The 16,428-nt window shown below is 45.7% G+C and overlaps 1 protein-coding gene across 1 annotated transcript in view; it reads left to right on the top strand.

The window, feature by feature from the left end:
* Alk (ALK receptor tyrosine kinase) overlaps window positions 1-16,428 on the top strand; it is a 717,836-nt gene that overhangs the window by 608,985 nt on the left and 92,423 nt on the right. Inside the window, exon 9 of the mRNA XM_021185679.2 lies at window positions 8,706-8,875. Coding sequence (XP_021041338.1) covers window positions 8,706-8,875 — 170 coding nt within the window. The remainder of the gene's footprint in view (window positions 1-8,705; window positions 8,876-16,428) is intronic.

Below are 16,428 nucleotides of genomic sequence, written 5' to 3'. Positions count from 1 at the left end.
CACACACACACACACACACACACACACACACACACACACACTTCCTTGACCCTACACTCTTCCCGACAACTGCATGTGAAGGGCGTAGAAATGTTACCTCGACTCAACTCTGCTCCCTAGAGGAGGACTACCAATCTAACCCCCAGCATCCACAGAGAAACTGAGGCACAGAAGGAGGCTCTCCAGAAATCACACCGTCTTTTTTCTTTCTGTAAGAATGGAAGGAGAGTCCTCTAAAGGATCTAGAAAGTGGAAAAGTAAATCTTCCATGCAGAACCTTGCAGACGCCCTCTTCGGATTGTGTGTGCACGTGCATGTGCCTGTTACGCCTCTAGCATGGATTTCTTCCCCGCCATTTGTAACACAGGAGAATGAACATGACATTTACCAAATATCTTTGCTAAGCTGGGCAAGAGGCTCACGGAGTCTGATTAAATCCCTTCGAGGAGGCCACACCGCTAGCTGACCTCATTAATAAATGGATGCTAAGGCTCTGTGTAAGTAAAAGGCAGGCCCCTGTTTCTGATCCAGAGCCTCTGTTCTACCAGCATGCCAACCCCCCTCCTCCCTCACAGCATCTACTTGTCCTGGATTCCTCACAAAGACCACAGCTCAGCTGCCAGTAATGACCCTTTCTGAGATGGGTAAGATACCCCTTGTTCCTACTTTCCAACATTAGAATCTACCCTCTACATTTTTAAAGATAGCATATGTTTTTTTCTGTATTCTGTGCTCATTTTAGAGCATTGAAGCAATACAATGAAGTATGAAAAGGGTGAGGGAAATTGCCCACAATCCTACCCTCCAAAGACAATTCCTGTAACCAGGTTGGTACACTTCCTTCCAGAAGAGTTGAAACAATGACCTGGACACAGGGACAATTAGCACGTTATATAAATGTGGGATCTTCTCTCCTTGGTTATTTTCAATATTCATATATCAGTATTTGTCCTCATAAGCTTGATTTTAAATAGTTGTTGACCTTAAATTAATTTTCTAGTTTTTGTCCTAGTTATCAAAACTCATAGGTTACACATTTCAAAAAAAAAAATGGAGAAGAAATAAAAAGCCCAGTGAGAACAGATATCTGTACTAAAGAATCTTAGCAGCCGGGGCTCCCTGGTGAACATTTTCTATGTGCAATCTACACGTTCTTACAGAGTGACATGAATTTCACTGCTGGGGTGGTCCCTGATGTTTTCAAGAAGGATTCTGGTCTTTAAGCTTCCTTGGTGACCAGGCATCCAACTTCTCTCAAGCCACTATAATCCCAAGCACTTATCAACAGCATATTCTATTTGCCTGCTATTAAAAAAAAAATCTGCATCTGGCCAGCCTCTTGCTGGGTTGATTTTTCATTAAGCTATTTATAGCTAGAGAGTTGGTGTTTATTTTCTCCAGGTGAATTAGAAAATGGAGAACAAAAACATTGGATTTTGCCAGGAGTCAATATTCTCAGCTCAAGTTAATGAGATGCCACACTGAAATCAAGGAACTCTTAAAATTATAAGTTCATACCCAGAATTACATCTGGTACCTCAGGTCAGAGAGGAGCCGTGGGCACCGTTTTATTTGTTTTTCTCACTGCTGAGACCAAATATGTAACAGCAGAATGTTACGGGGGGCAGAGAATGTACTACAATTTGCAGTACGGGGTGAGAAAGATATAGGTTCTTGCCATTGGCCGTGGCAGTGAGAATTGAGGCATCTTGCTCACATATCTGTGGATCAGGAAGCAGAGAGCTCAGACCAGAAGCAGAGCCAACCTGGAACCCTCAAGCCCAGTCTCTACTGCCCTACCTCTTCAAGCTACACCCTATGTCTAAAAGGTTCTCCTAGCTTTCCAAACAGCACCACCATGCAGCGATCCAGAGTTCAAATGAAGGAACCTACGGGGAGGCATTTCACATTCACATCCTAACAGACTGCACCCAGTGCATTTCTGAGTGCTCCTGATAATAATTCCAGTCTTGGTCATCTAGTCTCTGCCAGGTTACCCCTGGTGCCAGGAGCATCAGGAACACCTGTTGACATTCGAATCAAATTCATCTTTGTGCAACTTTGTCTAGTCAAATGTGTTTCCCTTGACTTTTATGAACTACACATTTGGAGCATGCATCCTTGATTTTGTCTCTGATTGTGAAACTCCCACTGCCCTTCAGTAATTTGAAAAACTGTAAAAAAAAAAAAAAAAAAAAAAAAAAAAAAAAACCTTACCCAAGAGGTGGAGGTGCTGTAGGTAACACAGACAATATTTTCTGCCACCAAATCTTTCAGCCAAAATTCTGCTATGATTTTTTTTTCTTATGAGTTCAAGAGATGGTTCTGAAACAGACATAGGGTATGCATAGCAAACTCGGGTCACATCCTAGACATAAAATTGCAGTAATTACCTCTGGAAGAGGAAAGGGCCATGAGAGAACTAATAGCATTAGGCCTAGCCACAATGCTGCGCCTGCTTTACATACAGGACTTTAATTAATAAAATGACAAACAGTGGTACCACATAATTGGAAAGTCTATCAGGCCCCACCGAGAGAGGCAGGGGAAAAAAAGGCCCTTGTGAAAGGGCCGGCTGGAGCCAGGAGATATAATTGCTGGTGGTGTGCTCCTATGGTGTCTCTCGTCACTTGTCTCACGTGCTGTCTGCATGCAAAAGAGTTTATTAATCAGAAGCCTGCCATTTGTAACCTATATCTATTAGGAAGCAGCCAGAAGAATTTTTAAAAAATTATTACAGAGTTAAACAACTTTATTTTTTTATATAAATGTATGTCTATGTAAGATTCTGCATACCTGTATAAATACATGCCCATATAGCACTAATTGCTGCAGGGACAATGATAATAACGCACAGCTGAAAATCTACCATCTCCCTAATTTCCTCCACTCTGAGAGTCTGCAGATAAGATCTTGTTAAAGTGTGGATTCTGATTCAGTCAAGCCAGGTTGGGATAGGAGGCCCTGTGTTTGGAGAAGGGCTCCCAGGGGACACCAAAATGGTTGGTCTGTGGACCATGATGATGACGTAAGGATCTAGAATCTCTTCAGTAAGCCCCTGAAGCTTTAAGGATCGCCACAGCATCCAACATGCACATGTGGCGGTGTGTGGTAGAGAGAACACACAGAGGCAGTGTGGTGTCCGCATCTGCAGGACTTGAGTGTAGTGTCCGTGGATGACTGACGTCACCTCTCTACACCCTAAACTTTTCTTCTGAAAAATGAGTGCAGAGTAGCCAAGCTTATGCTGCTATGACAAATTGCCTGAGGTAAATGGTGACAAGGACAAAGGACTCTTTCGGGCTAAGAGTGTCAGTAGTTTTAGAGTATGATTGGCTGGCTCCTCTGAATGTAGGGGTCCATGGCAAGATGAGGTCAGAAAGGGCAGGGTAGGGGCCAGCTGCTCACCCTGTGGTAGCCAGGAAGCAAATAGGACAAACAGGAAGGGCCTAGGACAAGATGATCCTTCCAAGGCATGCCCCAATGATCTACTTTCTCTAACGAAGACCCTCCTCCTGCTTCCTGTCATCCCCCCAGTGATGCCATTGCACATGAATAATCCATTCACTCAGTCAAAGCTCGTATTTAATCACCCCCAAAGATTATGTCTATTAACCAAGTCTCCAACACAAGAGCCTTTTGGGGAGGAGGCAATTCCTATTCAAACCACAACAGGCAGTAATAATACCTACATGAGAGGGGATTGTGGGTATAAAAACAAGACGGTATGTGGGAAAGGACCTAGTGTGGCTTTTGAGCTTTCAGAGTCAATTAGAAAATGACTCTGTACCCTACAGGCCACTCAGATAGAAACGGGTATTAAGATCACATTCAAAGATTAGATTCCCGTACCGTGGGCACCAGAAACTTGCTGTCAGGTCCAAGCTGGGTACACTTGGTGTAGAGAGTCTATATCGAGTGACATTCACATGGCTCTTAAGAACTAGATGATGGGAAGAAAGATCCTTCGGAAGAACTCAAGCCCACTCTGCTTTAGGAGCCACAGTGGTTTTAGATACTGGCAACTAAATGGGATTCTCAGTAGGCTTGACCTAGGTCCTCCAGTTCTTAGCATTAAGAAGTTAATTGGCAGCCGGGCAGCCCAGCACCTGGGAGGCAGAGGCAGGCAGATTTCTGAGTTCAAGGCTAGCCTGGTCAAAAAAAAAGTTAATGGGCAGAGGCAATAACTCAATTGTTACAATATTTGCCTTACGTGCATGAGGATCTGAGTTTGATCCCTAGAATTCATAATTAAAAACAGGCTTGGTATGGTATCCTGCACTTCTAACCCCCTCCATAAGAGGTGGAGATAGTTTGGCTCAGTGATTAAGAGCACTCACTTCTCTCCCAGAGGTCCTGAATTCAATTCCTGGCAACCACATGGTGGCTCACAACCATCTGTCATGGGATCCAATGCCCTCTTCTGGTGTGTCTGAAGAGAGCTACAGAGTGTACTCACATACATAAAATAAATAATTTGTAAAAAGAGGTGGAGACAGAGATCCCTGTGGTAGCCAGTCCAGCCTATTTTGTGAGTTTCAGACTAGTGATGGACTCTGTTTCAAACCAAAAAGAAAAAAAAATTAAAACAAAACCCTTGATGGACCACACCTACCAAAAACACTACAGGGCGCCCTCCAGCTTCCACGTGTACACTTGCCCATGCATCCGTGTTCACCTACCTGTAACACACAAGCACACATGCACACATGCGCAAAAATGAGCTTGCTAAGAACCTTAGTCTGCAGGCCCAAGAGGAGAGAATCCTGTCTCCTGCTCAACCTCGGCGCTGGGAACCCTTGCTGCCTGCACTGACCTCAGTCTCACCTGGGAACACCATGCGACAACTCATGAAGGCTCTGCTGGGGGCTGTGCCCTCCCCCTATAGGAGAGTCACCTCACTCTGTGGCCACATTTAAAACAATTCCTTAGTGATTGAGAGTTGCTTCCAAGTTCAAGATGAAAACGGACCCCCTCACTGAGAGAGCCAGGCTACTTGCTACACTAAATAGTCTCTCTCCCACAGTGATCTCAGCCTGGCTGAACTTCAGTAGCACCTGGAAGGACTTGAAAGCCTACCGCTGCCCAAAACCTTCCAGGACTTCTTAAAAGAGAATCTGCAGTGGAGCCCAGACTGTGGCAGTTTGGAAAACTCCACAGATGTTCCTAGTTTTGCAGCTCAGGTTGAAAAACCACTGATTTTCATGTGTTGCTGTTCATGGTATCACTCACATTCACTGTCTCACCCAGTCCAGAGTCTCCATAACAACCTTTGAAGCTAGACTGGGAAGGGACAGCTATGATCACAACAAAATGGGGACTCGGAGGAGGTAAGCTGGTTCGGAGCACGGGCACTTAGTTCATCCATAGTCCTCAAGCCAGGAAACTAGAGTGGTTTGAAGAGCACCCCCTGCTCCCTGAGAGAGTCTGTACTGTTACAAAGGTCAGTTGCTCCCACTGCGTTCTGGAGAGGCAGTAAATGAAGACCAAGGCAGAGCCCCAGAGGCTGCTCTTTCATTCTGTGTCTCTCTGTAGACTCTGATTCAGTAGGTCTGTACCCAGCTGGAAATTCTGCCCTTCTAACATGGTCCCAGGTTAACACTGCAAGGTCTGGTGTGAGAATCAGACTCTGGAAGGAAAAAAAAAAAAAAGACTGGCTCAGAGGCAGAATCTGGAGATCCTGCGTGGGAAGGTGCAGTTAAGAAGTAGGCCTATGAGGCAGACGGTGGAGGTGCACACCCTTAATCGAGAACCAGAGGCAGGTGAGTCTCTGAGTTCGAGGCCAACCTGGTGTACAAAGTGAGTTCCACGCAGCCAGGACTACACAGAGAACCCCTGTATCTGGAGGAAACACATCTGAGTAGACACATATCCCTACTGACTCAGGGATCAAGAGACACTGAATGATCCCAAACACATTTACTAGTTGTCTACTGACTGCCTGTTTACCCGTCTTATTCCAAGATCTCTTCATCTATTTCTAAGAAACAGACACTACTGAAGTATATGCCTTAGGTTTCACATTGACTCTTAGGTGTGTTCGTAATATAACTCATCATTTCAAAGCAAGGTTTCTTTTCGGTCTGTTTACTCATCACTCTTACTAGTTAGGGCAAACAGGTTTGGCGATTAAAGTCTTAGTAATGTCAAGGGTCTTGCATTGTCTTGTGTGTCTTTTATGGACTATTGGGTGGTCCTGCACCACAACCAAAGTCAGTTACATTGTTTAAATCTTAACTTGCAATTTATATCCCCATATGAGGGCAGGGAAGTGTTGTGTGGAGTGAGTCACAACGGAGTAACACACAGTAAACATTTCAGAATATGGAGATGACCATATGGGAGCCTGGAAGCAAAAGGGAGCCTTAGCACCTCCCGGGGTGGAGGTAAGGGGACTAAGAACTCTTTAAACACCGCCCCCCCACCCCAGTCTTCTCTCTCTTGTCTCTTCTCTCTGGTTTCCTTTCTCACTCCTCTATCCCCTCTAGCTCGTCTCTTCCCCTCCCCCAGCCCTGATTGAATTAAAACATATTGCCAGAAGATGAAGAAACCTCTTGTGTATCTGTCAAACACATGTGACTCAGCCCGGGTGCTCCATCAGTATTTGCTGACTAGAAAGCACGCTGATTTCCTTAGATCATAGAGGACCATACCATGGTTACCTTGACTTTTTCCAGTGGAGAATAAGAACCCATTGAAAGCTTTTGAGCCAAGTCACAGATGACAGCGGGAATGTGACAGAAGTTCACAAGAGGTTTCAGAAGGGAGAGAGAGGGGAAGGGGTACTTTAGGAGCCATGGATGTACTTCAGAGAATAAGTTCTAAAGGCAATATGAGACTTCTGTTGTTAGATTAATGAAGAAGTGAAGATAGAAGCCTGTTGGAAAAACATTGAAGAGTGAATGGCGATGTAGCTCAGTGGTACTGTGCTTGCCTAGTATGTACAAGGCTTCAGGATCCATTCCTAACATAAAAGAGAATAAAGAAGGGGAATCATTTACCTGCCTGTTACTAGATATGCGAACATCTAAGTGGAGAATAGAAACAGGTTGTGAGCCAGAAGAGCCACAAGAATTAAATAGAAGGCATTTAGGTTTCCTAAAGTGAGAGGGATCTGATCTTCTTTGTGGACAGAAGAGCTATAGGCATAGCAATCGGAGGTGGTAGCGGGAAAAAAAGAGGATCAATAGAAAGGGCAGGGGCTAGAAGGCGGTGGGATGGGAAGCCACAGAATGGAGAAAGTACCAACACATGCACAGAGGTAAGTACCAACAACCAAGGGCACTGAGGAACAACAGTTCCACTTCCCAAGTCCAAATCCACAGTGTTCTGGAGCTAAACAAAGGCAAGTACATGTCAGGCACAGTCCCAAGCAGGACACTGCATGCCATAGACTATAAGAAAGTGTTGCCTATAGTATAGGTTTGGTTAGCATTACCTAAGGTGGAGTTGGTTAAATTCTCTATTCAGTGTTATCCAGACATACAAGAAAACTGAGTAAGGACAGAAAAACATTGATAGATTCCTTCAGCTACCATGGGAGGTTTTAATGGGGGTGAGTATTTGTCCCCCTGGATAGATACATGTGACGGTAAATCTGACTCACCGGATCAGGACCCAGGATCCAGCCATGGCTTGGTTAGAGATAGGCTTTCTAGGTAGGACAGTGTGAATTATCAGGCTACTATGGATGGTGGTACCATCCTCTTCAATCGAATTGTAAAGCAGCTACCAGTCAGGGGTTGGGAGACAGAAGCTGGGCATGACAGAGAACTAGCTCTTCAAACCGCTCGAGCCAAGAACCATGGCTGACCAGAGCTCTGCATGTTCAGGATGCACTCTGTTTGCCCGTCTTTCTCCGGGAGCCTTTTTCTTTCAGACTCGGAACAGCAGAGTTCTTTTACATGCTAGGTGTTGTTTGTAGATTGCCTCTATCAAGCACAACCTCTGTTATCTCAAACCTCAGTTTGTAGCCTGCACTGCCTCTGAACATGACTACATTTAAACTTTCTTATAAAGACTACTATTAGCTACTATTTCCTTTCAAATGTCTAGGGAATGGTGCCATAGAAACCCACGACACAACAAAAACAGACGCTTTCAGCTTCCTTTTGGCAAAGCAGCATCCTTATTTGGGAAGATAACTATATTAGGATATCATGATATATAGGTGTGTATCAGAGAGAGAGAGAGAGAGAGAGAGAGAGAGAGATGAAGTCTCCCATTAGCTAATGTGATCTGACACTGTTCAAACAACACCTGTAATTATTAGAAGGAATACAAAAGTCCATTATTCCTAAATCAAAAAAAAATTGAATGGAAAAAAATCACCTCTATTACATCACATAGTGAGTTGAGACCATAGGCAAAAACCTTTGGGTATCCTTAAGGAAGCTCACCTGAGTAACCCTACTGGTCTAGTGCAGAGGTAGAATCATTGAAATTTGGGGTGAGATCATCAGCCTCAATGAAGCTTCGGATTGCTTGCTGGTGGTTCCTGCCCAGATCCTTGAACTTCAGTGAAAGTCCTTTAGCAGCCGTTAGCAAGATCAGGCTGTGGGCATCAGCTGCCTTTGCTGGATCAATTCAGATGAGCCTCCAGCAAAGTCCTTTAAGCTTCAGCCGGGGCTGCAAGGATACTTGAGGTTTCCATGGTGCAATAACATTTTAACTGATGTGTGCATCTCTCTCTGTCTCTCTCGCAGCTCCGCATGTCCTGGCTCATCCGCGGGGTTTTGAGGGGAAACGTATCTCTCGTGCTGGTGGAGAACAAAACCGGAAAGGAGCAAAGCCGGACCGTCTGGCATGTCGCCACCAACGAAGGCTTAAGCCTGTGGCAGCGTACAGTGCTGTCCCTCCTCGACGTGACTGACAGGTGGGTTATTATTCATCCCCCCACCTCCTGCTTTGTTTTACCCTACAAGGCACAGTGCTGACCTGGGAAGGTCTCACACTCCCCCATGCCCTTTATCTAAGACGTTTGATTGGTTGGTTTTTTTCTCTTTGCTATGACAAAGTACCTGACAACTTAAGGAGGGAAGGTGACTTTGTTTGGGTTTTACTGCTGTGAACAGACACCATGACCTAGGCAAGTCTTATAAAGGACAACATTTAGTTGGGGCTGGCGTACAGGTTCAGAGGTTCAGTTCATGACCATCAAGATGGGAGCAGGGCAGCATCCAGGCAGGCATGGTTCAGGAGTTGCTGAGAGTTCTACGTCTTCATCTGAAGGCGACTAGTGGAAGACTCACTTCCAGGTAGTTAGGATGAGGGTCTTAAAGCCCATACCCACAGTGACACCCCTACACCAACAGGGCCATACCTTCTAATAGTGCCACTCCCTGGGCAGAGCGTACACAAACCATCACAGAAGGGTTTATTTTGGCTCGTAGTTTGAGGGTTTAAGCCATCATAGCAGGGACAGCACAATGACAAAAGCATGAGGCAGCTGGTTACACTGCATCAGAGATGAGTAATCAGAGCCATAAAAGCTGGTGTTGGCCTGGCTTCTTTTACTTCAGCCTGAGACTCCGCCCCATTGGATGGTACTGCCCCATTGAATGGTTTTAGGTTGGGTCTTCCCACCTCAGTAAACCCAATCTAAAATCCTTTCACTGACAAGTCCAGAGGTCTGTCTCCTAGGCAGTTCTCCATTCTGTCAGGTTGGCAGTCAATATTAACCACCACACCCATGTACACACGCAGTCATGCACATCTCCTGTCGATTGCCGGGAGCTCGAGATTCTTCAAGGGATGGCGCGTTAATGAACACTCCTCTCCTGCAGCTCTCACCTGGCCTGATTGGCTTTCTTCAGGATCTGTCTGTGGAGAGAGCAGAAAATGAGGCACTCGAGCTACTACCAAATGATGCTCGGGCTTCGTATCTCTGTGGCATTTTCTCTCACTTGATGGATGTTGCCTTACTTCCTCTTATTTCCTCTCATTTCCTCTTTCCTCGTTAACAACAAAACCTTAGTGGGTGGGGAAGCTCCATCACTATTCTCTACCGTTCTTTTAAAGAGGAAAAGCTGAAAAAAAAAAATCAAAGGAGCAAAACAAGTTTGTCTCTGAGCCAAGACTGGAACCTGGGGGATTACTGCTCAACTGATTCAGCTCCAGAGGCAGGTTGACATAGGGAGATGCCAGTCTCCTCACCGACCAGAGAAGAGCTTCTACCAGGGACCCTGGTTGGTATCAGACTTTACTACCAGTAACCTCTGTGACCTTGGACAAAAGCCTTGACTCCTTCCACGTTTAGTCCTTCCCACTTCCAAATGGATATGGCTGGATTACCAGATCTCCAGCTGCATGGGGCATTGGATTGGAGCCGAAGCCCGTGGAGTTCAGCTGTCACTTGTCTCCCTAGGATGGCACTACCCTGCCACCTGCAGTCAGCCTGGAGCAAGCAATGCTTGAGTTAAAAATGGCCTGGCACAGCAGCATGTCTGTGACACTCTGCTGTGCCTTACCAAATATCCCACAGGTGGCACAGACATAGCCTATAGCAAAAGGCAGGGTGGCATCTCACCTACAGAGTAGACTGGAAGGGAAAACCACCTGCCATTGGCTAAGCATCACGCTCTACCATCTAGTGCAGTCTTCACAATCATCTTCTTACAAGAGATACTCAAATTACCATTCTGGTGAACCGACCTTTGAAATACAAGGACCAAAGGCTCAAAGCAGGGCAAAGGGTGATGCCTGTTGTCTCGAGGCTTCTGAAGTGTGGAGCTGGGCTTTGAATTCTTCTCTCAAACCTCATAATGTGCTGTTCCTTGCCACTTCTAATAGGAACTCTCCTGTCATAGGGAAGAAGACCTCTCCTAACTCGGAACAGCAGCCATCCTCTCCTTCCAATGTATGTGGCTTGATGATCAGAGCCCATAGATGTCCCCAGGCTCAATGACCCTGGGACAAATGGATTTAATTAAAGTGGAGGAAAGGGAAAGTATGGGTGCCACCTCCATAGCCTGGTCTTTCATCCTTGGGGACTGTGACAGTCACACACAGGGATTGGAACCTTGCTGGCGATGCTGGCACCATCCCTCCTGGGAGATGTAAAATTAATTCCGATTGTTACCCCTTCTCGCTTCAACCCAGCAAGTTCTCTGTTTCATAGCTACTCCAGGGGATTTAAAGCAAGGAAGCCGTTGAGTCCACTGGCTCCCTTCCGCAGGAGATGCATTTGAAGGAGACTTTGTTCCCAGCCTTCCTCTTCCCCCCACTGATGGTCATTAGCAGACTGGTACTTCCAATATTGATACTGAGGCCAAAGCGTCCATTTGAGGACTCAGTGAAGATTCAGACAAAAGCCAGCTTGGTTCACAATGCACCGTGACCTAATTCACACATAATTACAGGGGGAAGAAAATGTCTCCATTCACAAAAAAAAAAAAAAAATGCCTGCCAGCCACCAACTTGTTCTCAAAGCTAGAGGCAGTGTGGGAGGCACGCAGACCGGAGGCACAAGATGAGGAAGCACGGGTGAACTGTCTGATAGTTTCGCTTGCTAAAATCAAACTAGACTGTAGCAGCAATAGAGAGGAAGTGGGACAGCAGCGTGTCCAAGTGAGTGCAGGCTTTCAAGTGGACGGTCCCAAGCTTTGTTAGTGGTGTAACCTCATCCCATCTATTGAAACTCCCCGAGTCTCACCATCCCATCCTGTAAGCAGTACTTCACCAGATTGTTATGGGAATAAATAATAGGATCATCAAAAGAATCTATACATAACGGGGTGTCAGGAGGTTTTCAGCATCTTTTATTCTAGCCTCTAAGTGGCTTCATAAGTAATTTATTGAACAAACAGTACAAATCCAGCCACTGATCTTCCATGTTCTGCAAAATGGAGACATACAGCTGTCTCTGGTTTGGGGAAGAAAAGTGTTTGGTGAACTCCTCGGTCCACACTAAATGCTTAATCACCAAAAGCTGCTAATAAGGAATATTACTAAAAATGACAAACTGCTCCTCCCCCTGTCACCTGCACAGTGCTTCAGAGGAGTCTGGCATAGTCATCTTAGAAATGATAACCAGTCATGTGAACCTCCAAGGTGAGGTTCTTGTGAGTGTGTAAGTCGTAGACGTCCTGTTCTGCTCTGGTCACTGATGGAGGGGGCAAGAAGCACCTTCTTCTGACCTCCTCCCAGGAGAGAGAGAAGCTACCACAGCTGCCTAGATTGCCACAAAGTGAAACAGGGGGTGAGGGGGAGAGAAAGAAACCAATTAGGGAAGAAAGTAACAGAAAATGAGCAGAGGACAGAGGCAAACCACCTCCCTTCTCCCAGCCCCTTGTGGTAGGCATTCGCAGTCTATGCCCTCAGCCTTCATCCCACGTCTCCACCGTTCAGCATCTTCGTCTTTATCAGCGCCCCATCATAGTCCTTAGCCATTGGAAACATTATTCTCTATGCTTCTTTATATCATCTCTGCTCCCCCAGGGTCTCCAACCTGTACAGTCAGGAAGTACTCTTATCAAAGATCCTATCAAAGATAAGATTCCCCATAACCTCTGGACCGCCCATGAGCAATTCTTTTAAACACAAGTCTATTCATGTCCCTGGCTTCCTGGGGCTTTTAGGGCATTCCCTATGTTCTCCAGTAAGAACTTTATTTAAGGTTATGTGTGATGTGTCCAACCTCAGCTTCAGTATCTCATACCATTCATTCTCCTCCTCTGCCTAGACTCCTCTCACTCAGTGGTACCATGCCAAAGTTCCTCACCAAGCCAAAATTCCTTACCTCAAGCCTTTGCATTTTCAAGTCTCTGCACATTAATATTCTTCCTTTGCCATCCACACTTCTAAATACCACTCCTCGTTCACTGTTTAAAGAAGTCTTCCCTCCATCCCGGGCTATCTGTGTGCCCACAATGTGTCCTTGTGGCTCTTGAGGCAAACATGTGCCTTTTCTTTCATTTTTAATGGGTTATTTTTTTTAATATTTGAATTGGTACACAGGGCAGAGATCATGTCCCTATCTTATATGCCACTGATTTCTGAACCTAGTAGCATGCCTAACATGAAAAGCTCAATAAATCTATGTTGCCAGAATATGTCTTGAGAAAAATTGACTATATACCTCAAAACAGCAGCTGAATGAGCTGAGAATTCACCATTGGAATCCCTCCAGTACCCCTCTTCTGTTCAACCTGTGTCTAGCGAAACAGACGAGACCACTTTATAATAAACACGACCACAAAGAGTTCCATATTTCAAAGCAACACCTGTGTCCTGTCAGAAGAAGCAAAACAGCATTTGTTACTCTTGTGACAGGGAGACCCTCTTTGGGGACTCGCCTGGTGCCTGTGCTTTCTTTGTGTGTGGTCACTGTCCTGTCAAAACCACTTTATGAGAAAGACTTTGATCTTAATCGTGTGCCCCCACTCCCCTGCCCGGTGCCTGTGAGTTGGGAGCTTGAGCTGAGCGTGGAGACCAAAGAACTGCAGTCAGATTGCTCCCACGCCGCAGCAGTATCTCAGTGACTGTGCCATGTGCCCATAAAAAAGCTGGCAGCCAGAAGCTGCGTGTCCATGAATGGCATCTCTTCTGTCCATTCACAACTATGTAACATGATAGAAATAACGCCATCATCTGTCATCATTATGGAATTACCATCACTCTACAACCAGACTGCAAAGACGAACTAGGAAAAAGAATCCCCAGAGCCGGGCCCAGCATGTCATGAGCAGTGCCCGGCATGTCGTGAGCAGTGGCAACATCCCTGGAATACAGATACATGCTCTCATGGCAATTTTGAAGGACAGCACTAATTCAAATGTGTTTAAAGGCTTTGTCGTGCTCAGACATCTATCATGAGTAAATACGGCTCCTTTCTTTTTTCTGTCCCCCACCCACCTCTTCTCCCTCCTCGGGTGTGACTGCCATTATTTCTTCTGGGATTCATTTTACCTTTCTTCAAAAATGGACAAAAAGCAAGTTCTCTCTCCTTATTGCAATCACCATTCTCTTCCAGGGATCTATTCCTGGGTTTCCTCTTCATTATCATCTCCCTTACTAAAAGCAGTGTTGCCCACTGCCCTAAGCCTTGACACACGTACAGCATAGAGGCTGCCACTCAAGCTCTCTATGCGAGAGATTGGGAGATAACCATGGATCAAATCATGTCACACAAGTCACCGCAATCGCACAGTCAAATAGAAAGCACACCACTTATCACACCTGTGCAAGCTCCGCTCCCCAGCACTGTCATTAGGAAGGCTTTTAGCTGTATGCTGTATACAACGTCTAACGAGAAAAAATGTTCCCTCTGGACATATTTGGGTTTCCTGTTCCCTTTTGCATCCTTTGTCCTAAACGGCAAGTGAGATGCCTCGCAAATGCATCTTCCAAACGAGTTCGGTTAAACTGAGAATTATGTCCTCATGCATTCATACCAGAAATGCCAGAAATGCTTTTTCTCCCCTGTTCAACTTTTGGCTGTCATCCTCGGCATCCCTACTTTATCCAGGAAGACTATGGATAGCAGCAGCCTCCCTTCCTGGAGCATCTTTCTGCCCTCAGGAAAGACTTAGCGGGGCCCTTTCTTCATTGTTGTCTGTGTAGAGAAGCATACACGCCAAACACTACAGGCAATCCTGGGTTCATGGTTCTAGACATCCCCTGCTTCTGGAAGTGTTATGTTTAACTTGTATTTTTCACAAATTGCATCCCAGCTTCCTGGTGCAACCATGAATGAGTTTCAAATGCAGGTCAGAGCTAATGCATGGGGAGTGCTCACTGCTGGCCAATCACTGTAACGAGTACTTAGCTGCACTATCTGCTTTCATCCTTCAAAGAGCCCCTTGGGATAGAAACTATAACTAACTCCCTTTATATATGAGAAATCTGAGTGCTAAAGAGGTTAAATGATTGTTCCCTTAACCCTTAGGCCACTCTGCTTTCTAGGCCCTGCCTGAGGAAATACAATACAGTGTGTGGCAAGAGGTAGGAACCTAAAACATGTTAGGCCTTGTGACTGACAAAATATTTTGGTTCTGAGCTATTTTTAGACCATATTTCTTATACATTTCAAGCTAGTTGTTTAGGTTTTTCTTCTTTGCTTCATAACCCCCCTGAGGCCCATAATATCTTATATATTTTAAGAGTAGCTGATGGAGAGATGACTCAGTGTGCAAAGTGCTTATATGCAAGCATAAAGACGTGAGTTTGATGCCTCAGAACCAAGGTTTAAAAACCAAAAGCCAAGCTAGGCTTGGTGGCACATGTTTTTAATCCCAGCTCTTGGTTGGCAGAGGCAGTTGGATCTCTGTGAGTTCAAGTCCAACCTGATTTACATAGTGAGTTCCAGGCCGGCTAGCATTACACAATTACCCTGTCCAAACAAAAGCAAGCAAACAAACAAACAAACAAACTGACCACAGCACTGGAGGCAGAGACAGGAAGAATCCTGGCTTGTGCTGGCTAGTCATTCTAGCCCAAATCAGAAGGATCCAGGTCAGAGGCCTTATTTCATAATGTGGAAAATGGCTGAGAAAGACATCAAGATCAACACAGACACTCACACCAACACATGCACACACGCACACATAAAAACCTTAGATGAGCTGTGTTACAAATTGCCATAACAATTAGTGCAATAGAAACGAAGTCCTCTTCTCTGTGTCGTAGGATACCTTGTCTGTCTTCCTAATCCCTACCACTACCTCCTGATGAAGACACTTTCCATCCAGGCTACTCTGCCTGTCTTCTTTACCTCACATCTCCAATAGGGCCAGAATCACCAAGAGGAACTGGCTTCCCCCTCCCTCCCTGGGTCTTTGCAGTCCATCAATCTGAAATGTCTTTGGCTGTCCTTACATCATCTGCTTCCACTCAAAAACCAAGAGCAGATTCTGGCAGGGGTATCTAATTATAAATATATGAATGTAGCATAGCTAACAAAGGCATAAGAACTAAAGACGTTTAGCTGCCTGTTTCATGACTCTCCCTCTGGATAGCTGGGAATGAACTTCATTACCAGGAGGACACTGAGGAAACCCTACCCCTAAAACTGTACACCAGGTAGACAGAGACCTCCTCGGTCACCAGGGGAACACAGCAGAGGGACTAGCTCTGTGTCCCTTCTCTCCTGCCTGCCCTCCCCCTTCCTCAAATTTTGGTTTTGCCTTCAGGCTAGACCCACCCCAGCAAACAAACATGCAGAGTAGAAGGAGATGTCTCCATGCAAAGCCACACAAGCCGGCACTGGCTGCCCTCTGCTGGGCAGGCTACTGTGACTGGATCGGAAGTTCTTGCATCCCCTCACTGTTTACCCATACCCACTGTGCAGCTCTGCACAGGGGCTCAGTGCCTTCCCAGCACAAGGTGTCGACTCAAGTCCACACACTGGGCCACAAGGATCCACTTTTCAGATGAGAGGACTGAAGTCCAAGAGCCCACAGGTCCCATTTCCATCTCCTTCTTAGCCAG

This window comes from Mus caroli, chromosome 17, assembly GCF_900094665.2.
Source record: "Mus caroli chromosome 17, CAROLI_EIJ_v1.1, whole genome shotgun sequence".
Classification (NCBI taxonomy): Eukaryota; Metazoa; Chordata; class Mammalia; order Rodentia; family Muridae; genus Mus; species Mus caroli.
Note: the sequence above shows the minus strand (reverse complement) of the source record. Positions and strands in the feature narration are given on the sequence as shown.